Source organism: Idiotropiscis lumnitzeri, chromosome 14, assembly GCF_059441095.1.
Source record: "Idiotropiscis lumnitzeri isolate Australia: NSW breed Sydney's pygmy pipehorse chromosome 14, RoL_Ilum_1.0, whole genome shotgun sequence".
In the NCBI taxonomy this organism is placed as follows: domain Eukaryota; kingdom Metazoa; phylum Chordata; class Actinopteri; order Syngnathiformes; family Syngnathidae; genus Idiotropiscis; species Idiotropiscis lumnitzeri.
In genome coordinates this window covers 3,668,242-3,692,685 of record NC_142404.1, presented here as the reverse complement: position 1 = coordinate 3,692,685, position 24,444 = coordinate 3,668,242, and the positions used below count along the sequence as shown (strand labels likewise).

The window sequence follows — 24,444 nt, the reverse complement described above, 5'->3', positions numbered from 1 at the left end:
ATCACCTAATAACTTGGCTTTTAGCACTTTGAAAGTGTCAAAATGTCCCATTTTAGGTGACAAAGCATTATCACACATCTGTCAGGCTATGGGTGGGGGTGACCGAGAGTATCATTTGCACTGGCGCATAAATGCCCAAATATCAAACATACAGTTGAATAGTCATTTTGCTTTAGCAACTGGTCTTAATCCAATCAGTCTCTCATTGTTTGAGTACACCTTACCGGTGTAGAGGTTTTATAAACCTTGGAAAAACAGTCTGGAAGCCATGATGGTAGAATGCAGTCAGCATTGCGAAATAGAGCTTAAATTGAGTTATTCCTTGATTCGTGCAACTGCATTATTGAATGGGAAATCTGCTCACAGGCATACGCAGACAACTACAATTATGGCAATGAAAAATAAATGTCTTATTGTGTGTTCGATTACACCTTTTAAATTCTTCAGGAATTTGCCCTGAACCTTGCCTCAAGGTAACTGTTGTAACAAGGATGAGTCAGATATAATTTATACTGTAAACCATGATCTGTAGCTTGTTGGATTTCAGGGAACACACTTTGTCAGGCGAATCTGTTGGACAGGCCTCCACAATAACAACTCTCTCGGTTTATTATTGCTATAACTGTAGGCAGATATAGGATTTGTGGAAGCAGTTACAATCTGATTCCCAAGTGTGAAGCTATCCTAAAATTACAGTATTTCACATTGTCACACACAACCAGATGTGTGAACAAGCAAGCAAAAGGAAAAAAGACCCTTCATTAATTGCTTAAAAGTGACTTGGGCAAAATGTGCCATAACTTGTTTTTATCCTCTTACACATTCATGCAAATACAACCTTGCCAAAGTTGTTACACTCTCCTAAATGTGACCAAGATGTATAACCTTTAATCATTAACCAAGTTGTTGTTGACCACTTTTCCTTGCCAACCCTTTAACGGACCCTTGATTGAACATTGGCACTTATATAATAGATGTCTGTAAAAATGATGTCGGCACAAAATTAACTATCCTGAAAAACGCGGTCCTGATATAATGCTTTTATTATTACTACATTCAGTACATCTGAATGATGTCCAATTTTTATGGGTGTGGCCTGCTATATTACATCTCAGCCTGTCAACTAAGATTAGGAAGCAAGCAGTTTAATATTTTTTCCTGGTGTCACCTAGTGTCTGAAAAAGGTGACCAGTCGTCACAAAAATGTATATGCATCTCGGCTCATGTCCACTTCAACCTATGAAAATATAAAAGCGATCGGCAAAATATTTGGGATTTACTTCTTTTTTTTTTTTACATTAAATCTGAAATTATTTTTGGTCGCTAAAAAGATAATTTCAGTATGAAATTATTTTAGGACGGTAAGAAGATAATTTCATACTGCAACCCTTGGCTGTTATCAGCGACCAAACGCTAATTGAGCTTTGACAGCTGCGGTGAGTTGGGGGGAAAATGTCGCCCCAGTTGACTTAAAAATTGTTGCCTTTTCTGGCCTCGTACCCCATCCACATAGACGTTTATAGACAACGTATATCCATTGTACACACGATTATTACCTTTTTAGCAGTCTATTACCACCCTCTTCTGGTGAAAATCTGACACTGCAGTCAGAGTTTCTTATTTTTATTTTTTTACTGCGCCCTCGTTATAACACAGGAAGTGGTTTGGAATTAGGGTCTCATATATTTATTAGGAGCTTAGTGTCAACACAAGGGTTTGAACCATAGTCAACCTTGGCATTTCATTCATTTCACAGGTTAATTTCATGCAGGGAGATAATATCTTCACGTAGTGTGACTGGCTGAATGTGTGTGGGCGGAACGCCAGAAACTTATGTCGTAATCAAAGCTAATTTTTAATTAAAGATATGTTCAACTCAAACAAATAACACAGGTACGATACTAGAGTTTCTGACATTTTACCAGTCAAAAACGAAAACCAAATGCCTATTACATTGTGATTAGATGGCGGAAGACGCGGAGGCAGAACTTCCGCGCACATTATGTCAGTCTCAAGACAAGAACGCCAAAAAATAGTCAGAGCTGGGCAGTCCGTCCCCATTTTGGGGGCGGGGGTCGGGGGGTGACAAATTAAAAAAAAGGGTTCGATTAACAAAGGCTGGAGGCGAATTTTAGTCAAGCCCAGGAACGAGCAAAAGACAAAAATTGCCTCCGAACGCGTCAAAAGCGAGACGTGAGACTGCAGTGTGAGTTCAGGCGTGCCTCTATTTCCTTGACATCACGTAACCCGCGCCTCTCACCGGCTACTGGGGAATACTGTTACAAGAGGAGTGGCAATACCACGGAATGAGAGAAAAGAGGGGAACTCTGTTGGGTTTTTGACCCGCTTCAATAACTGAGCACAATCCGGTTATTCAGTTCATCTTTATTCATCACTTCTCGAATAGCTTCTAATAAAGACATCTAAAAAAAAAAAACGTCCCGCGGGCCGAACCCGGCCTGTTATATAATTTAATATGACATTGGAACAGTGACACAAGCTCCAACAACAAAACAACCTTATTTTTCTTACTTTTGCAGCTTTGCTTCTTTTCTCATCTTGCGAGTTTCGGTCACTTCCGTTGAGGCTTTTACAATAGTACTGTAGTTCAATGTTGTTGTGTGATGCCGTTTGCAGTGGAGCCGAGGTTAGGTGTTGTATTGTGGAGTTTGCAATTCTTTTGACTTTTCTCTGCTGCCGCCGTCGGATTGGCAGCCAATGCTGAGAAACCCAAGACTGTACTTTGAGGAACCGTTGGGGAAGATGTTAGGGCTTGTCCTGCTTCTTGGCAAGCCTTGAGGTGTGCCTGCAATTTATCTCTCCTCTTTACTGTTCTTTCACACACACTAGGTAACGGGAATGAGCATAACTTCTACAGGATTCATTTCAATTGTATATATATATTTATTTATTTTAATCTAGCGTCACTTACCGTTCTCTCAAGACAACGTAGTAGTAGGCTAAAAATGACTTTGGCCGCTTATGCTGAGAAATCTACTTAATTCGATTTGCGAAAAAAATTTACGAAAAGAATAGAAATACCTGTCTGACAATGCCCCTCTTGCGGCCAGACCCCTTATATTACACACATGGCGAAGTGAAGATGCAAGCGTATAATTTCTTGACGATGTTATTTAATGCTATAGTCAAAACACAGTCTTGTAATATTAAATTTTATTAATAGCTTGTGGAATATGAATTAAGCAGCAAAATCCACCTTCTTTTGTCCTTCTCAGGGGGCGGCCATTTTGCCACTTGCTGTTGACTGAGAATGACACCACGTATGTTTAAATGGCTATGCTGACAAGACTGCTGCAAGTAACCTAATGAGTGAGAAGAGAACAAGGGGCAGCATTCTTAGAAACCTCTTTGCAAGTTGACCAATGTGAAATAAACGGCAAGAGAATTTCCAGATCATCAAGTCTGTTTATTACTCGAGCAAACAATTTCTATTGTTGCAAGTCTATCAAGGGTGGCTGTAAACCAAAAACATCCGTCTGTACAGTTTGAGGAAATAAAATAAAATATTATTAAGTAAAATAAATATGAGGACACATTTTGCACAGCAAAATAAACTAAATAAAAGTTTAATTGTTTGTAATTGGAATACTGCCTAATCTATGTATGGACATTGTGATCATTAAATCCCCTTTACAGCGAGTACAATTTTGACAGAATTTCCATTTGACAGTAAACAGGCTTGGCAATTATTTCAACAGTCAAAAGACGTCAAATTAAAGAAGAGTCTGGACATTGGCCTATATGAGTGCTACTTGTCACTTTCAGTACCTGTGAACTAATGTCATATTCTCAAAAGAAATGTGCATTGCAGAGAAAAGTAAATTATATACATTCATTGATTAGAGTCTGAAAAATGGGCCTATTTGTGTGGGATTCTCAGTGAAATTCGTCACATCAAGTAGAGAGGCTTTATACAGCAGCTGAATTTCAAAGTCAGTATACTTTTGTAATAGTAAAAAGTGGATTGTATTCTATATAATCACATTGAATCCAAGAAAAGTAGTCAACTTTCCAAACATTTAAAGCTTTTTCATACCTATTGAAACCTTTTTGTGAATTTGATGCTAAAATTAAAACAATCTGTCGAACGAATTGCACCACCAAAAACTAAAATGATCGGTGGGCTATAATTGAAGCAATGAGACATACAATGTCGCAAGTGCACTTGAACAGCCAAAAACCCGGGCCCTTCACACAGCACAAAGACGATGTGCTGCAAGTTAAAAGCAGGCTAACGTGCAAAAGATTGACATAGGCCACGTACATTTAGCAAAATTGCTGAAAAGCAGTAGTCTAAAAGTGTATGTACAAACTAACTTGTTGTGGGGTTTGCGATTAGTGTAGACTGTCGTTACATACAGGTACAGAAGAATACTGTTCGCAAGAGTCAGTTTCCTCTCCCCAACAGATTCACAGTTTTCACAAGCTGATAGTTTACAGTTTTGTACAAGCCAGGCCCCCGCTGCAGTCGCTGTAAAGAACAAATCTTACTGTGTGCATGAACATGGCTACAGCGTCAGATTGTTGGTCGGCCCCATCTCCAAGCTACAAAAGACATTTGCAGTATTTACAAAGCTTAAAACTTTTCACTCATGTGATTTCAGCCCAAAAGCAGCCTCACAACAATTCTATCTTGAGAAAACCATGTGGAACATAAAACTGTACTTTTTTACAAACAGGGGATTCAATTAATTGAAGCCACTTGCAATTTAAAATGAGATAATAATAAAAAAAAAACATTCAATGCAGAGGCTTCTCTTTACCCCGATTTACTTTAAATACGACCTGAAATTATAATACAGTACTGTTCTTTTCTGTTTATTTGTGTCTGTTGAATTACTTATTTTTCATATACAGTATTTATTTTAAATTAAATTTATTTTCTTTCACGCAAAGGCTAACATGTATAGTTCACTGAATGATGAGTGAATTTCTTACTTAACCAAATCTGATATCTAAAGGACAAACAGACAACTGTGCACACTAAGACAATGATCGGTAGGGCATCCACAAGGGTGACAAAAACATCTGTCCTCATCCACACGACATTCCAAAGTTTTCAGCACAAGAGGACTGGGCGGAGGAGTGAAAAAAAAAAGAGTTAAATGCTAGAAAACTGCAATAGAATGAGGTGCTTTCAAGAAGAGGAAGTGCCGTTTCAAGCCGCTTGGACCACAAGGTGGAACTGGATGATTTGCAGCTAAACATTCCTCCATTAGCTGTGACAGGAGACATCAGAGGAACTGCTGCTATTGCTGTTTGTTGTTTGGGCCCGCTTGATGTACAGATTCAGTAACTTCATCTGCAAACAAACACCAACACCACATGTATACAGAAACTCAACAAGATGCACTCGTACCGTGTTATTTTCAGACACAGTTGAGTTGGAAAAGTTTTAAAAACATTTTTTGTGTGGAATGATTTTGAAAAAGAATATTTAATTAATATTTTTCAAGGTCTTCTTCTCTTGTATTCTTTTAACACGCAAACAATTAATACATCAATGTTTACAATAAAAAAAAAATACTGTATTTTTCGGACTATAAATCATGGTTTTTCCTCATAGTTTGGCCAGGGGTGCGAAATATATTCTGGAGCGACTAATCTGTGGAATGATAAACCTAAATTTCCCCCAGGGATTAATAAAGTATTTCATATAAACACTTTATATCCACTCACATGTTATTTTCACTTTAAGCCGCAAGAGGGTGCTCAAGGCTTGCGTGTTTGTTCCTGCTACTTCTGTCCCTCTGTTGATTGATCATTTCAACATTGACAGTAACTTAAAAAAACAATTGAGAAGGTCTTAACAATAATGACACCGAAAAGAAGATCATATTCTGCAGATTACAAGATAGAAATAGTGAAATATGCAGCCGAAAACGCTGATCAAGCAGCAGAAAGAAAGTTTGGAGTCAGCGAGAAACTTGTCAGGCACTGGCAAAAAAGCGGAGGTTACTCTTACTAAAATGAAGAAAATTTTAAAAAAGCAAATCGTGGGCTAAAAAGCTAGGTGGCCAATGAAGATGACGCTCATGTAAGGGACGCAGAGGAGGAAGTGGCGCATCGTTTGCCTCTGTTGTTGGCGGAGCTGTTGAGAAGCGACACCGAGGAGGAAGACTTCACCGGATTTAGTGATGTGGAGTGACACTGACAGTTTGTAAAAATTTGTTAGCATTTTCTTTATGCAACAGTTATCTAAATAAATACGTTACGTTAACATACAAGGCCTGCTCTCCGATTGTTGTTTATGCGTCATGTTACGTTAGCAAACCTTACACTTGTTCAGACGGTTTTTCTCTATTCTAATTTTAAATTGCATTTCAAGATGACGTCTGTTGATCCTCTGGCGTTGGATTTGATCAAATAAATTTCCCCAGAAATGCGATTTATAATCCAGTGCGATTTATATATGTTTTTTCATTCTTTATTATGCATTTTTTGGTGGGTGCAACATATACTCCGGAGCGGCGTATAGTCCGAAAAATACGGTATATGATTTATTATGCATACATTTTTTGGTTTCAAAGAATGATCTGTCTTTATATATATATATTTTTTTTTTTTACGCAAAACATTTTCTTGTTTTGTACCAAAAATAAATGATCGTTTGAATAATCGTGATTTCAGTTATAAACAAAATAATCGTGATTAATATTTTCAGAATTGAGCAGCCCTAGTTAGGCTTACATAAAAATGAGGCATGAATTAATATAAAAGTCACATTTTAAAAATATTCAATTAAAGTGGTTAACTTCCTAAACACTTTGACTTGCAGTCTTTTAAGTGTTTCACTATTACTGTATTACAGACATCAAACGTGAGCTTATGGTCACCTCCAGAGTAGGAACTCTGAAAACAGAACTGACATAGCAAGCAATGCTACCCTTGCCTTCCTGCTGTGATGTAGAGAGTTGAGACGGAAAAATAGTAAGACAAGCTCAAAATGGGGGCGTGCCAATTTGTCGTAAATCTCACTCCCCAAAAAAACATTTTAATCTGTTAGGGGGTGAATTGAAGTACTGATGTCATTTTTTAAAATGCTAATTTATTATATAAATGCCAATGTTCAGTGTCGCTTTAAGTGGGGACAACTGAAGGCCCAGGTCCGAAATGCACTGGCCGCCACTGTGCACCTAAACAACCTTTGGTTGTGGTCAGTACCTTGCTGCCGGTGAGCTGTGCCAAGTGGGGTTTGAGCTCCTCTCCAATTACGGAGTATATAGCCACCAGGCAGAACACGCTGGCCTTGCGAACGCTGCTCTCTGTGTTGTCATAGCCCTGTCATGAGACATGGGAAAAAAAAAAAAAAAATCATCGATGTTTTGTCAATGATGCATTTCCACTTCAACATAATCTAAACTTCATAAAAAAGGTCAAATCATCATATAAACTTTAGACTTAATTTAAGCTATTTGAAGCTGTCAATAGAGAACATGTACAATTGTAGTTTGAAAATATAATTTATTTTTGTTAGCATCATTTTCAAAAAGGTTTTGCAAATTTAGCATAATCTGAAGAGAGGTCAAAGGCAAGTTGGCAATGTGTCACTGATTAAATGCCATTTTCAAAGTGCATTTCCTGGTAAATAAGTGAATCATGATGTGACAGTACAGCCTTTGTATGTGCCTTTCATGCAGAAGTTGCCATGACGACATGCGTGGCACGTCAAAGACAATTATTTTCAACGCCAATGTTTGTGGAGAGTGAGAAAATTCACCCTCTGGTTGAGGCTGGTGGTATTACGTTCCCACCTATGCTACTCTTTTCATACACTTCTTGGGAGCTGGAAGAATAGCCGCTCAACTTCATTACCGCCTCGCTCTGTTATACACAGGACAACCGTCGAGACTAAAAACAATTTCAAACCTGCAAGAGTCCGGGAATGATGTCCACCAGCAGCAGTATTAGATTGTCCTTAGCAATGCGTTCAATGACTTTGGTTTCCATCTTGATGGCAGCCAGGTTGATTGGGTAGTCAGCTGTCTGTACAATTGGGCACAGCACCTTGACGCATTGTTCTGGATGGATGGATCCGGCCAATGTTGATGCGGCTTCCTCAGCTGCACGCACCACCTGAAACAAAAACAGCAAAAGAAAGACATCATCTTTGTCCTTAAAAAAAACATAATCCATTTTTAGTCACTTGAATTGGACTGATATTAGCCCCTTTCCAACGGCATGGTAACTAGTCGCCTCATTGGTTGTTGAGTTTGAATGTATTTTACATTGTCAAAACCGGGCTATTCCAGAAATGCAAAGAGGTACAATTTGTGAAGCTGCTAGCATCTGATCACTAGCAGGCGTCTGTTTTGGTCACACAAGAACCAAAACTACTTGCTGCTTTTGTGTCCAAGACTCATGGGAAATGTAAGCCTACTAGCCTCATGCTGGAGTTGCCATGGATCCAATTTAAGATCAGCTTTTTTGGCGGAATGTTTGCAATGTTACAATGTGGAACCGGACTGACGCAACGTAAAGGACACGGCCGGCTTCCAAAAGCCTGCCGGGACAAAGTAAAAAAAAAGGCGGAATAATGGGGAGTGCGTTGATTTGTTTACAGCTGATGAACTGTCAACCAATATAGCATTTAGCAAAAGTAATAACACAACCGTAAAATGTAGAGACGGACCAGCGTGGCACGCAGTCTAATGTTATTGTTTTTTTTTTTTTTCTCTATGCGTTGCAATAGTATTTTTTTCTATGATGTTTTTTTTTTTTTAAATTTTACATCAAAATAAACAGGGACTAACTGGCGAAGGATTCAAGGGATTCAAGATATTCTGAAAAAAATGCTAGAGCTAATACATATTTATTTCACATTCTGTGTGGAGAAATGTACCTCTTTGTGAGAATCTTTGTGGGCTTCCAGAGTCTTCATAATAGTTAGCTCTGCATAGTTCTTGAACCGAGCTGGTTGATTCTTTAGTATTTCTTTCAGCACACGCAGTGCCAAGGCTCGGATCGTATGCTGGCAGAAACAGGAAATGAGAAATATTCTTGTCATGTCAGGTCGTGTCGTGTCATGAGGAGTTACACTTTGCACTGGGATTCTTTTAAATAAGGACCCTGGGGTGCAAGGTACAATGACCTCAAAATTGCATCAAAAGTCAAAGACATTAGGTTACTTACATCTTTATCGCCCAGTGTCTCCAGCAGGAGGAGAAGGATAGTTTTAAAATGTTCATCCCACACAGCCAGGCTGTCTTCTCGCGTGATCTTCAGAAGCTCCACCAGGGCACCTTTACGTTCCTCAGAGCGCTCATTGTGATTGGACAACTCCTTAAGCAGGTCGGCGACCATGTCAGAGTTGTCCTGACCAACTGTTTAGCAAGGAAGAATGATAGCAAAACATTATTTTACTTGGGACTTATACCGTAAAATATATTAACAGATCATCCAGTATCAAATTTACACGTTAATAAGTTAACTATGTCCCTTTAAACGCAACATTTCTTTTCTAACGCCAATTAATGCACTTCTCTCAATGTGTAAAAGCCCTTTACATCAGGAAATCCAATCATGGCTCGCGACGCAGCAGACACTTCAACGTATGAATTACTCTCTAGCATGAATGTGTGAGCGCATAAATAATGTATTCATTGTAAAGTGTCTTTGAGAGTCCAGAGAAACGCTATGGAAATCAATCCATCCATCCATTATCTGTACCGCTTCTCCCCACACGGGGTGCTGGAGCCTATTCCAGCTATCTTTGGGCAGTAGGCGGGGGCCACCCCTAACTGGTTGCCAGTCAATCACAGGGCAGTTTCGATTTATACTCCAAAGTGTAGTCCGGAAAATATGGTAATACAATTACATTGAAGGTGAATTCCCCCCGCCCGATTTTGGAACGTCTCCTGCAATAATAGACCGATTATCGGCCGGGCCGATTATCGGGGCCGATATTTGGCATTTTGCAGATTATTGGCATCTGCCTTTTCTTTTTTTTAACTGTCAAGGCCGATAAATAAAAAGCTGGTTTATTTTGGCTCGGTGCAGCACACTTCTCTCTCTCTGCTGTGCTGCTGGTCCTGCCTGCAGGAGCAGATTGGTCCGCCCACAGCACCATCTGATTGGTTCCTTGTGCAGTGGGTAGCAGCCAATCAGCAGTAAGCTGCCTGTTTGCTTTTTCACCTCCAGTCACACGCACTTCAGGAGGCAACAGGCAACAGACTTTGTCGAAATTTTAATGTCAGTCTATTACAACCCACAACTAAAGGAAAACTATTTGCCGTAGTAAACTTGTTTTTATTGAACTATAAGAAATACAGCTGAGCCTGGGAGCTTTTTGTTAGACTTTTAAAACTAAGTTGTCTATTTTCTAAGATATAAAAAAGCTTTAGCATGTTGAAAATCACTAAAGTTGTTTACTAAACATGTGCTTAAAGGCAATTCAACTAAATAAAGTTTTGGAGTTGCTGTTTTTCAAAAATCTGACCCCTTTTTTCAACAAATGAATATCGGCTTAAAATATCGGTTATCGGCCTCCATGACAACTAATAATCGGTATCGGCCCTGAAAAATGCATATTGGTCTATTATTAGTCTCCTGGAGGCTAACATTTGCCTATCTTGTCGAAGGGGCAAGCCAGCTTCGACCATAAGTAAAATGAAGTCAAGGTCATAATGTCACAAGCAGAGAGATAAAGGAAGGGATGGCAATCAAGGAAGATGAACAAGTGCAAACAGACAAAAAGTGAAAGGAATAAGGACAGTTTAGTAATCTAGTATTTCCAAAACAATCAGCAAAGCGTCAGACAGCGACGGAATCTTTACCAGAGAGCATCACCGTGTTTTCACCACTTTCTTTACGTTGGCCTAAAGGGGAGAGATGAGTGGAGAAGACATGAAGATGGAGGATGGGAAACAGATTCTGATGACAACAAACACAAATGTTTGATTGTGTGTGACAACCAAAGGAGCAGAAGTAAATGGCATTCCACATTAGGGTTTATCTTGGCTCAGATCAAGGAAGAGTTGGTACCATTCTCATCATTAACACGTGCCTATGGCGCTTCAGCAAACACCCATTGGCTCAAACAAACAAAAAACATGTGCAATATTTATGAGTGTTATTGTTTCTTGATGGTTTATGGAGTGTTATTGTTTCTTGATGGTTTATGGAGGATGACAAAACAGAAAGGTGGTTCCATTATTCTCCTTGAGGGTGCGACGTTCCTTCATCCAGAGCCTCACCAACATTTTAAAAAGGTAGTAAGTAAAACTACCAGAGCTTGGCACTTGCCCCTTTTTTGCCAGTCAGTCACCCGCCCTCCGTCCGCGATCTGTACCGTTCTGGCCACGACCCTCCGACCTTATTCATAAAAATTATCGGCCCCTGATCCCGTTGGGGGGGAAAAAACAAAACAAAACAACATCCATGCTTGACGCCACTGCGGGAGAGATGCTGATGGTAAAGGTTTATTTATCCTTCTTCTTTCTTCTTCTTCACGAACGTGCCCAATGCAAGGACGTACGCACAGTTGGTGTGGTAGGGATTGTGGTATTGAACACCCCCCCTCCCTTCTGGTCTGCCCCAGTAGCAGGCAGGAGGCGCGGGTTGTGATGTCAGAATAAGGAAATTTAGGCATGCTTGAACACACACTGCTGTCTCACGTCTCTTCATACACAAACAGTTGGTAGTGGTGCTTTTGGCGCGTTCTGAGGCAATTTTTGTCATTTGACCATTTCGCGAGTAGGTTTATCACACGCATGAGAGTCAATTCGTGGGCCGGACTAAAATCAACCTCTGGCATTTGTTCGTCCGAAACTTTTTTTTATTTTTTTATTTTTTAAATTTGACCCCCCCCCCCGCTCCAAAAATGGTCGTCCGTCGGGGACACTGCCTAGCTCTGAAAACCACAAAGCTTGAGGTCTCATAAAACATTTTCGCAGTACTTTATATTACTAAAAAAATGAATACAAATCAACTCACAGTCACGAAACTGCTCCACATCATCATCAAAAACAGCCTCCTTAAGGGCACTCTTGTCGTAGGTACAGATTGTTTCTCCATGGCCATAAGGCGCAAAATCCCGACTTCGTGGACCGCAGAAGGAGCGTGGTGATGGTGTATTGAGGAGTGAAGTTTTGTTGTCCAAAGCAGTACGACCCCCTTCCGGTACATCCAAGCCCAGGCGAGCATCAGAACCAGGCGTTGACGCTATTCCTTCTCTCCCAGCCTATAAAAGCATCACACAAGGAGTGAGGACACGGAGTATGTTAAAATGTTACATAACATCAGTTTTTGATAGACTTCAATTGGTTCATTGGTCATGTCAGTCAACCAAACTTGCACTTACTGCATAATACATAGGATTAAAAAAAATGTGTAACCGTCTGTCGAGTCAAAAACGTAATTTAATATAAATGAAGTAATTCATCAAAATACTTCAATACAAGTGGTTATTCAAACGCACTGTGTAGAGGCCTCAACATGCGTGAAGATCAAACCTTCAACAATGGCCCAAGCACTGATAACTGGCCAGATTTCATCTTACATCACGGTAATATTCATGGTATTGTGAAATGTAAACGGAACCACAATCCTATCCGAAATCATCGCACACCACACTGTTACTTAAATGTTCATATTTTAAAAATATGCATTACATACAATTACAGCAATAATTAACAGAAAAAAAACATTCCATAGTGCATAACTATTGTGCAAACAATTAGAAGGAACGTAACTATGCTACAGCTGTGCTATATTTGCTTCCATTTAAAAATGAATGAAAAATTATTTTGCTATTGTATTCCATATATTATGACTCACTGCATCATCTCGCTTGCCCTCTCGTCTGATTGACTCATTCAGGTCCTCCTGGCTGCGGTAGCTAAAGCTCTGGATGGCCTCCGTGACGCCACGGAGTGAGCTGTAAATGTCCTCCGAGTTCATGTTCTCAGTGTCATACTCCATCACGCTAGTAAAAAAAAAATAAATAAATCAGACCAAAAATATATTAAAAAGACATGTCATCTGTTGATGTTTTGTCACCAAACAAATCATTACATTAAAGATTGAAAATTGTTAGTTTCCCAAAAATGTGGTGGATTAGTACTAATGTTTAGAAGAGCCTGATTTACAACTAGTTTGTAAACATAAGCACAAGCACAGGCTTGTTGCGCACGCCAAAAGATGTGGAAGATGATCATTTTGTGCATTGTGGGGAAAGTTTACAAATTTTATTTAATGATGAATTTACCACGCGTTATGTGATTTAGCAAAGATGACAGATTTTGTGTCTAAAACCAGCTCCAAGGAGTAATCAAAAGGAGAGGCAATGGGGAGACTGGCCCTTTTCCTCTTCCAAACATTTTTGAAATGCCAGAAACAAAAAGTAGCGCAACAAAACGCATAATCTACAATGTTTTTTTTTCCGAGCCTTTGAATGCTCTATGGCAGGCATCACCAAATGGCGGACCGCGGGATGGTTCGGACCGGACCCATGACCAATCTATGATGAATTTTTTTCAGGGCGCATTCGCAAACGTTGGCGCTGCAATTCTAGTAAATACGGAAAAGGCGTCACTGATTTGAGCCAATCAAATCTTTTGTTTACGATCCACTGCCAATTGCGCAGCAGACCGGAAGAGAGTGCTGCTGACAGTATGCCTTGCTAAAAAGTAAGCAAGGTCGATGCGTGTTGTTTTAAATGAATGGACGGAGAAATTTAGTTTCGTTCTGGCTGCAGCCGATTCAAATCCAGTGTGCATCATATGCTCCGAAACCGTTGCAACATTGCAAAGCGCCACTACGAAACAAAGCACCGCCCTTTTTGCAAAGTTATCCGCAGAAGTTTGAGGTGAGCGCATGCAAAAACATCGAACTTCGAGTGCAGTATAACAGATTTTTACATTTTCGTTGACAGTCCAGCGGCATGCAAACGAATGTTCACTAAAAGTATCATGGATTTTGGGGAAACATAAAAAAACATTCAGTGATGGGGAAGTTGTGAAGGAGTGCTTAAATGTGGTTATTTAAAGGAAAACACAAAGCCCAGATGTGTGAAATAATCTACCAAATCCCAATGGCCCTGACTCCGTTCCAACCCAGATTTAAGTCACTGGCAGGGCAGTCACATACTCATTTTTCTCATTAAGAGAAGTTAAAAAAATTTTTCATGAGGACAGCCATTTTTGTGTACTGAACATGTTGACCTGTTTTACTCGAATAATTTGGCTTTCCGTTTTTTTTAGGCTGATAACTCTTTGATTTAAAAAAAAAAAAAAGGTAAAAGATGTTAACTCAATGCTTAGCACTTGATATATTTCTGCAGGAGATATTTTACTGTTTTTTTTCTGGAAGTGGCACCCTTAAATTCCTGGAGCCACATTTTCTTGAATGTGAAATAAACGCCTTATATTTGTTTGACTGGCAAATGTGTTTAATGTGAACATTGCTAAATATTTAGTATATAAGTGCGCTCTGTTGAAAATGACTAAATATTGAAACTATATAAAAACGTGAACATAGGCTAGACATTTCGAGAAGTTGGACTTTGGTTCGGACCTTTTAATTGGAAGAAATTTTCGTCGTGGACCTCTGTGACTTTTAATTGAATACCTCTGCTCTATGGACTGTCATGGAGCCAATAATAAAGAAGTCCTTCCGTTTCAACATGGACAAAACACCTTTAACTGTATTTCTGTGCATCTTGCCGCTTTAGTGCACTGTAACAGTTGCTTCCCTCTCTCAGGGTAGTTTTTTCTAGCTTGGTTTTTAGGCATCATTTTTTAAATCCTTATATTTTTCCACCAAAATATCCAACATTTTAAAAAATTCAACCCTTCAAACGTCATGCGTGCACTGCTGTCCCAAACAATTCATGGTGATCAAAACACTCTTAAATATGTCATATTAGCTGCTGTAAACAAAAGCCTTTGCCACAGAGATGACAAGCCAGGCAGTGGTAATCTACGGCCTTAAACAAACAAACAGCTCAGTTATCAAAAGTGAACTCTGTGCTTGTCTTAGTTTTGCAGCTTTTTTATTATTATTTTTTTTTATTTTTAACATGTGCTGCCAACAGTGCCAGCGATCTGTTATGGTGAATGAATACGAAATTGAGCGCTTACCATTTGGGATCTGAGAAAAATCACGAGCAAGAATACCACCAACAGCGAGCGTAGTCTGGTAGGTGAAGAAGTACTGTAATTTAGCACCCGCTATTTGGGATGTTTGTAAATGTCTATTATGTGTTATTCACACAGAAAAATGATCGACATAAACGGAGTAATGATTTTGTGTCACGGTCAGCGGTGATATGCAATATACAATCCGCAAAAAAAAAAAATCAAGATGCTAGATGACATTGAATCTGGCTTCATCTCTTTTTTTTTCCCTCTCATCCCACCTAATTACCTGGGTGAGTGTGCTCTGCGCAGGACCCTGAAAGAAGGGGCAGCAGAGGTGGAGTTAGGCGGAGGAAGAGGAGTAGGGGCAGGGGGTTGCTTTGACAGTCCATCGACACCCCAACCCCATAACCGACTGTTTCCATGCACAGGAGGGAAGGACGGACAGACAGCGGTGAGAGAATGAAGGATGGAATTAAACAACGGGTGGAGACCGCAAGACAAGACAAGGTGGGAGGGCGGTGGTGTTAAGAGGAGAAAGAGAAAAGTCAAAAATGAACTAGTCTTGAATTGTAAGACTGAAGTTATATTTGATATGAAAACATTACAGATAAAGACAATCTCAGATTTAAAAAAAACAATTATGACTTTCCAGTCTAACTACGATCATCAAAGCCAGATGATAGCAGATCCTCATTGGCTAGATATTTTTGCAGAAGTTCCTGAAGCGCAGCGTTTCGCCAGAGAATTGCTCCATATAATTAAAAACGGGAATTCTCATTTCAGGTTCTCAGTTGTCAATAAATTACGTTTATAATTTTTTAAAGTTGATTGTGGTTTGGAAAAGTCAGAAAATGCTAGACATTGACTTAAACTAAGAAAGATGGAACCACGTCCACAACAGAACATTTACTATTGATCAGTAAATATCTAAAGAAAGGTGTTCCCCGTATTGGACAATCCACAGCTGAGAAGGCTCACTCATCTTGCTTATGTTTTGTTTTAGTGGGCAAAATATGATACTAAACACATTGAAGCTGCATTCGAAGACATGCACTAGAACGGGGGTGTGCTGCAGCAGATGGCTTGGCCACTGTACCTTGGTGACATTCCTCCGTGTGAGCAATTGGTTGGAGAGGTCAACGGACTGGTTCGACTGGGCGTGTGGCGAGGTGGCATGCGACCAATGGTGTTACTTGGAGACCCCTGAAAAGCAATGTCAAAAAAAGAAAGACTGAGTTACTGTTCATTTATTTCTCACTGCCCTTGACGGGTATAGTAGACAGAAAGTACATTCTGGGCTGGTGGAGAATGAGTTAACTGGACTGACTGATAAAACTTTCATTTTGTCCATTGTTTTTTTGTGTGTGATCTGGATATATATGCGGTGACAACTCACAACTCAGAGAGAAAACAGCATGGAAATGAAAACATATTCGTAGATGTTAAAACATGCTTTAAATTTAAAAAACAACAGCTAAATTTGATGTTCCGAATGACCCCAATATGGAACTTTTTTGATTTTTTTTTGTAACAATAACACTGAAGCACTGTGACGATTGTGTACTGTGACATTTTAATATCCCTGGTGTTCAAGCAACTTACCACACTGCTACCGGCATTGCTAGAGTTCTTCAGATGGTTGTGCAATAATTTGGTGGCGCCATCCTGGAATGTCTTGGGCAGCGCTCCCAGCAGCATTGTAAACTCTGGTGTGTTGAGCTCAAACAATGATATCAGCACCACCTGGGCTGCCTGAGGGCAGTAGGACATATGGAGGAGATGCACATGCATTTCATGATCTTGAAGTGCATTAGTGACTCAAAAAAGCACGAGGATCAAGAATTGCTTGAGACAGAGGACTAAAAGTATTTAAAAATAATGATAGATAACACAGCCCACAATTATTTGAAAGCAAGGCAGCTAATGCAATCCACATTTTCATAAGGTTTATAGCTTTTTCTGTATAGAAAAATGTTGCAAGTACAAAAGTATTAGTTGTAATCAGAGAGAATAAAAAACAAATGACCAGCACAGTTTTATTGTTCAAATGTAACGAGTACTCAACATCTCAGCATCTAAAGCGTTAATCCTGAAAGAATGAAGCCATAGGTTGGTGTTGAATTTCAATGAAAAGAAAAGAGAAGTTGTGGTGTTTGGTCCCAGTGGCCTTTGTATTTCTCATCCTGCTGACCTGGACCCGGCTCCTTATCAAAAGCCAACAGTCTCAAACTCGGGTCTTAGATTGAAAAGTAAAAAAGTGATTTTAAATTGGACCGGCCAATTGCTGCTGTTGTTAAATCCAACTTTTTTCCATCTTAGGTAGCTGGCTAAGGTAACAGCACTAAACAGAACTTTGAAACGGTAATTCATGCCTTCGTCACATCTCATCTGAATTGCTGCAATACACTTTATCTTGGAGTCAGCCAAATTCTCCATCAAGCGTCTCCAGCTGGTGCAAAATGCTGCTGCTTGTAAGAGGGAGCATATAACTCCGACCTTGGCGTCCCTTCATTGGCAACCTATACAATTTAGAGTTCTGATCAAGATTCCATCATTCGTTTTCAAATCTTGCCACACCTTACCTCTCTGAGCCCCTCCACCTCCACACCTGCCCGATGGCTCAGGTCGGCGGACCAGACGCTATTAGAGGTACCGAGGACTAGGGCTGAATGATGTAATTGGGATTTCAGACAACACAATTTCAAGATTGTCAAAGCTGTGGTTTCTACCCCACATTCACGAAGCAGATCACACAGTTCTGAAAAAAAATAAGCTGCCCGTAGTAGTAATTTGAAGTCATTTTTTTCACCACTGCTTAAATGCTAGGCACCAAGCTATTTTGCGCCGCAGCAGTATGGACTTCATTTGAACTGTATGTAAGTCCCTGCACAGCAGCAGCACCGAGCTGCGTGATGACAAATAAACGACCCCACTAACAAGTAGTGTTTTAACCGAGGAGGCGAACAAGTTGCCAGGGGGTGGACTCTCCTTTCCTCTGTGACTGCGGCGGCAAAACATTTTTGTTTTTGACCTGGGGGCCAAAACGCTAAGCATGCTAAGCGCGAAAGTAAAATAAAACATCGGGAAGGACCCAAAATAAGTACTTAGGTGTACAGATGACTTTTAACAACAGTCTAGTTAGAATCACGTTAAGGTGGAGAGCCAGCAGCTATGAACAGAATTGTTATATTTCAATCAATACGTATTGAGATAAAATAAGATGACGGCTACTTTAGGAATTCAGCATGCTCTCAGACCCCAACATGTAAACACCTGATGTCATCAGGTTCGATGTCAAACGTATAGTAAATATTTAAAATCGCATCAATATTTGCACTATTTTGCACCACACAGTTTTGAGAGCTAAACAATAATAGGTCTCAAAATTATATCAATTTAGCTATGCTAAGGGACTCTGATTTTATTGACATAATCTGACATTTATGTACAACAAAAATCTATGGAATGTGAAACATTTTGGAGTTTAAAAAAAATTATTTTCATATATATAATTACACAAATACAATAATACTTAACAGAAATTAGTTTTAAATAACTCGAGAATGAACTGTCCCCTCACAAAATCTCTGTGATAGCTTTTAATGTTTGTTTATGTTATAATTACATTTGTCATGTTTGTAAAGGTCACTGCACATTGTGAAGAAAATGGCAAACTAAATTGAAATCACAATGTCTGTAAGAAAAATCGCAACACGATTTTTTTCCCTAAAATCAGTCAGCCCTACCGAGGACTAAACGAAGGCTCAGAGGGAATCGAGCCTTTTCCGCTGCTGGTCCCTCTCTTTGGAATGACCTCCCGCTAAACTTTAGGAAAGCCGCCTCGCTTAACATCTTTAAAACTGGTCTGAAAACTAATTTTTACTCTTTGGCTTTTGACTCAGCATGAGAATTGGTTTTTAGTTTGACTGTTTTCGTGCTTTTGACTGTCTTCATTATTAATTAGTTTTATTGTTTGTTGTTGTACAACTTACTTTTGCTCCATGTATAGCACTTTGCATACAGCGGTAGTTGACTTAAAGTGCTTTATAAATGCACTTGAGTGGAGTTGAGTTTCTGGTCCATACCTTGCAAATTTTTGCCATGTGTTATGGCATTGCTTTTCTTTGCATGCTCCTTCTCCAATGTGTGTCTTTGGTCCAGCAGTAAATTGCACACATTAAGTCTAGTTGGGCCCAAAGTGGATGCACCCGTATGTTGAAAATGTAGCCATAAAAGTGAAATATAACAATATAGAGTTATATTTTTCAGCTCTTAGCTGTTTTTCCAAGCTAAACTAATTCATTAATTCCAATCGAGCCAAAAGTAAAATGAATGAAGCCTTCTCTTAAACTTTCACCATGGCTACAATTTATGAGTGCTGGATGAATAGTTCTCTAATGTACTGAAGAACCGATCTGCTACAAAAATCACTTAATCCTCTAATTACATGATTTCTTCAATACGTTCAAGGACATCACTATCTGAGGACAAAATTTAATGGATATACATTAACTTGACTTCTTTCCATTGCTATAAAAAAAATCATGCTCAACATTTTAACATTTAATAAGATTAATAATAATAAATGAAAAATGTTGTCCTTTTTGTCTCTTTTCCAGGTTGTTCAGGCTTTTGCACGAGTACTAATAATGTTGGCCAGTACTGTTTAGTAGATTACAGCCAAGTCAAGACCACAGTGATAAACTAATTACTGTATGCTTGGTAATCCCATCTCACAGCAATTTAAGATCACAGTACAGAGATGGTTTTGTCTCCTAAGCAAATTAACTATTTGGTGGGTCATTTGGTACAAACTACTCAATACAGTGTCAACAACAAATCCATGACAAGAATAATACAAGAAATGAATATGCACTACAAAATGATCTGTAGGAACTCCTTATGCAAGGCCACTTGATGAAACATTCGTGTTAAAGTACTACACTTGCATTAGAGCCATAAAATTGTCTGAATATGTGTCTCTCACAAACAAGTCAACAGACATGTAGACGGATAGAGGTGTTAGATCAAAAGACAGGCAAAAAGGTGCAGTTAGTCATATTCTACACTGGCATTCCAGCATTCACAAACAACTTTGTGCAAAAAATCTGACAACCTCCAAGACCAGTGAAAAGTGAAGCCTTTCAAATATTATTCATTTCCTGGTTGCATCCAAAAATGTTTGGCAAGTTAAAGATACACAAAGCGTTGAATTCTCAGTATGTCATTAGAGCATACAAGATAGAGTGAAATGCCAGAAGTAAATTACGAGATGCCACTGGCAGTTTCACGCAGTCTTTCAAGTGTTTGGTTATGCACGCAAGGGGCAGGCAAGGCACGGGATAATTGTCATGTGTTCTACCTGCTTACACCTCTCTTCCAGGTTGCCCTCACTGGACAGTAAGGCTGTCGTACTGACTCCGCCAGCTAGTTCCTCACTCACCCAGTAATGTAGGGTCTGGGGCACAGTGGCAAGGCAGAATGGGCATTACAGAAAGACCTCAGTCTTTTACCGTCATAGCTGGATGCAATATTGTAACTTTTTCCCAGAAAGACACGGGATAGAACATTACAGGATAAACAATGTTTCCTAGAAATGTTATGAAACCATTTACAGGAGTCTTAAAAGGAGTTTAAGAAGTATGGCAAGAGAAGTGGAACTGAACAATTTCCAAAAATCCACAGTAATAATATTTTTTTTTACCCCTCAATATTGTAATATTTAATGTGTGATTATTTACTCAAGGTCTGTTTCTCTTGTATTTAAAATGCTCAATGTTTTCTGAAGATGAGCCATGATTGGTTGTTGATTCAAGGTTGATGGCAACCTCTGTCAGTATGCGGGTGCGTCTGTTGCAACAACTCTAGACTGAGCCATGGTCTCAACCTGACCACTATCCACCCCACTGAAATAATTCAGATTCTGACACTGGTGGGAAATTCTTGCGAAATGCAATGTCGTTTTGAATTCCATTCATTGTTCAGATGTAACAGCAACCTGAATTTTTTTGCTTGAATATACTTGTAAAGAATTTTGGATTGGCCCTTTTTAATGGTTTAGCACACTTTGCTAGTTCATATGCATCTTTTGTTAAAAATAATTGCAGTATACAGTAGTATAGCTGGAAGCACAATAGTTGCTGATGCAGCTCAGGAAAATATCAAATGCTTGTATAAATTCATAGTGCAGTGTTCTATGTTATGAATGCTTTTATTTTATTTTTTGTCTTGTTTTCAAGATGGATCACAACCATTAACCTGGAGTCGTTTTTAAATGAGAAATACATCATATTAAATTATTACGACCTACTGAGGATAATTCTGCACAAAAGCGAGATTTCATAATGAGTACCACAATGACTGATCAAAATAGTGCAAGACTGTGGATTGTGACTGAGTTGACAATTAGTTTCTTACAATTGTAAACAATTTTGCTTTTGAATTCCTCTGCTATTACACTGAATTTCAAATTAAATTAATTCAATTTATCTACACCTTAACTGCACGGAAAGAAACATTGTGGCACAAGGACTTAAGCACATGTAACATGATTATTTGACTTACCTCCCAGATTAAAAAGCACAAGGAATAAAGCTGCTGAGACTCATTAATGTAAAAAACTTTTTTTATACAAATGGCGTCTCTGGAGTCCTATACCCAGCTATCAATTAGCAAGTAATTCTTTAATTATCTGGCAAATTCTGAAAACATGTTTGTATATGTGTCCATGCGCAACGTAGACAGAGTGAAACACAAGGCGGACAAATACTTTCATTGTCTTCACACTGCACTTGCTTGTTTTTCACGCCAGACTGCTTCTGTACTTACAATAAATAGTCTGACAAACACTTGTTGCTGAACGGGGCAGATGAGGAGAGGGGGAAACGCTGGCTTGAGCGCGCTGGTGAGATATTGCCATGAAAGCCAGATCTATCATTGGTCGAGCAATATATGAGGGCTAACTTAAAGGTCCCATGCCACATTTTTGTTGTTGTAATATTTTAGATGTCCTTTTATCAGTTTTGCAAGATAATCACCATTTTCAAACTATTTCAATTCATCTTAACTGCCTAGTGTTTGCTTGTAGCAACCATTATGTGGTCAGGTACTTGAATAATGAGTGACTAATGTACATCACAACAATGCTGGGATCAAATTTGCTCATTTTTGCAGGTCTTAGCTTTTCAAAGGTTATTGCATGCAAGTAATAAACCGTATAATGGACAAACTTAAAGCATGTCGCAGACTCATTTTGACCTGTGCATAAAAACAGTGGAAGAAATTTCATTTTGATGGCATGGGACCTTAAAGTATGGCAAGAGACTGATGATTTAAAATACCTTTCGGAATTTTGACAAAAGCATGTTAAAGGATGTTATAAATACACTTGATAACCTGATGCAAAAATGCAGTATATGTCTCCTTTAAGAATCCAAAACATTGTTTTGGCTTTTTATACCGGAAAATGGTAACGACACAGTACTCAAAAATAAAACGACAATGTCCTCTGCTACTATTTGCTGTGCTATTGTTAACTTCCAATTCATCTCCCAACATTATCAAAATAAAAAGGTGCATTACAAAGACATTTATTACGGTAATTACTGAATGCAATTTAAAATTTCCAGATGAAGTCATAGAAGCATCCTACCTTCCTGACATCAGAGCTTTTGGGTTCAGTGGTCCACGTGATAATGCGTGATACAGCCAGGCGAGTCTCACTGGAGTTGATGAAGTCTGTTGGGTCCATTTGTCGTGCCAAAGATTCTATGTACTTCAAAATAGCTACCTTTACCTATAGGATAACAACAACTGGTCAACAACTGGACTCAATGAACTGCACCAATTGACAACCGTAGATGTCAATGATCAATTTCTACAATACCTTGAGGTTGGGCGTCTGGGTCTGATCAACAATGAATCGCATCAAAATATTGAACTGTTGGTCAAATGGGAACGATTCCCTGAAAAAAATGAATACAATTTAAGTTACATTTTGGACACACTATTAATAAATATTTTAGGTCTGGCTTGCAAATCATGCAGACCTTGTGATATCCAGAGCCTTTTGGACTTTGGCTTGGACTGAGCCGAGTAGGTCTGCGCCCATCTTCTTTAACAATTGGGTGAGAAGGACAAACAGCCAGTCCTGCAAGTCCTCTCGATGCACTGTGATAAAATCCACCAGGGTCTCGAGGAACATGCTAAAAACCTAAAGCCATACGTAATGTGAAAGAATTAACAACAGTGTTGCTTGCTTTGACTACACGAGTCGTATAAAGTCAATGTTGTGTTAATGTGTTAGAACAAACTTACTCTCTGTTATCAAATCCACAGCAAAGTAGACCATGCAATAAGAGAGACAATACAGTATTTAGTTTCATGAGTAACATTTTGTCAGAAAATCAGAAAATGTTAATTATAACATAGTAAGACAGAAGACATTATGTAAGCTGCAATTGCATTTGAAGCACTTATTTCACCTTGCTGTGTGGATCTGCAAACATTCTTGTGAAGATTTCACAAAGTCTCTTCAGCTCCACTCGGCTACATGCATAAAACAAAACAAACAAATAAAAAAAAGGCATCAAATAAGCAAATTTGCACTCAAGTCCAACATGTCAAGAATATCAAACATTGAATCTAGCCATTGTTGTGATGTACCATATAACATAAGCCCTATTTGGCCGTTAAAAATGAATGCCAAATGAGCATTTTCAGATTTGAGACAACACACAAGTCATACGTAGGAGACGCGCATGTGCCGTGTGACACCCCACTGCATTCAAGAACAAGACATGGAAGGGTTTGCGTCTGTAAGAGAATATTTTGCTGGCTATCGTTAAGCACTCAATGAAGCACAGCTAGACAGTTAATCAACACATTTGTCTTTGTTACTTCATTACATGCCATGTCGGCAGACGAAGGGAGTCTGGCCAATTGCACGCCAGCTAATACGCGAAAATACACCGGTTATCTTAGCGCTAGTTGCCAGCCTGTCTGACAAGCAGATGGATTTAAAATGAGCCAAAAAGCATAAGCGCTTCAGAAAATGGATGGATGGATGGAAGAAGCCCCTGGGTTCTGCCATTTGGCAGTATATGGCGAGGGATCCTGGTGGTTAACTGTTTCAGTTTTTAAGTTGCTTATCCCGAGTTGCTTATTTCCGATCGGGACAAACAAAACAACAAAAACAAACGAGTTGTAAAGTTGTAATCTCACATTTTAATTCCTATTATTAGAGATACTGTTTGAGGAAAACAACTATTATATATATATATATATATATATATATATATATATATATATATATATAATCCCGTTACACTCTTGAGTACAATGA

The 24,444-nt window shown here is 39.0% G+C and overlaps 1 protein-coding gene across 1 annotated transcript in view; it reads right to left on the bottom strand.

Moving 5' to 3' along the window:
• Positions 1–3,406: 3,406 nt before the first annotated feature.
• clasp1a (cytoplasmic linker associated protein 1a) overlaps positions 3,407–24,444 on the bottom strand; it is a 71,953-nt gene continuing 50,915 nt past the window's right edge. The window contains exons 29-45 of the mRNA XM_088314360.1: positions 23,585–23,648; positions 23,418–23,420; positions 23,150–23,313; positions 22,987–23,065; positions 22,753–22,896; positions 20,464–20,559; positions 16,704–16,853; positions 16,198–16,304; positions 15,388–15,513; positions 12,799–12,946; positions 11,956–12,202; positions 10,797–10,838; positions 9,154–9,344; positions 8,864–8,992; positions 7,891–8,097; positions 7,186–7,302; positions 3,407–5,323 (exon numbers count right to left, since the gene is read on the bottom strand). Of these exons, the coding sequence (XP_088170486.1) occupies positions 5,237–5,323; positions 7,186–7,302; positions 7,891–8,097; positions 8,864–8,992; positions 9,154–9,344; positions 10,797–10,838; positions 11,956–12,202; positions 12,799–12,946; positions 15,388–15,513; positions 16,198–16,304; positions 16,704–16,853; positions 20,464–20,559; positions 22,753–22,896; positions 22,987–23,065; positions 23,150–23,313; positions 23,418–23,420; positions 23,585–23,648 (2,101 nt within the window). The 3' untranslated portion in view covers positions 3,407–5,236. The remainder of the gene's footprint in view (positions 5,324–7,185; positions 7,303–7,890; positions 8,098–8,863; positions 8,993–9,153; positions 9,345–10,796; positions 10,839–11,955; positions 12,203–12,798; positions 12,947–15,387; positions 15,514–16,197; positions 16,305–16,703; positions 16,854–20,463; positions 20,560–22,752; positions 22,897–22,986; positions 23,066–23,149; positions 23,314–23,417; positions 23,421–23,584; positions 23,649–24,444) is intronic.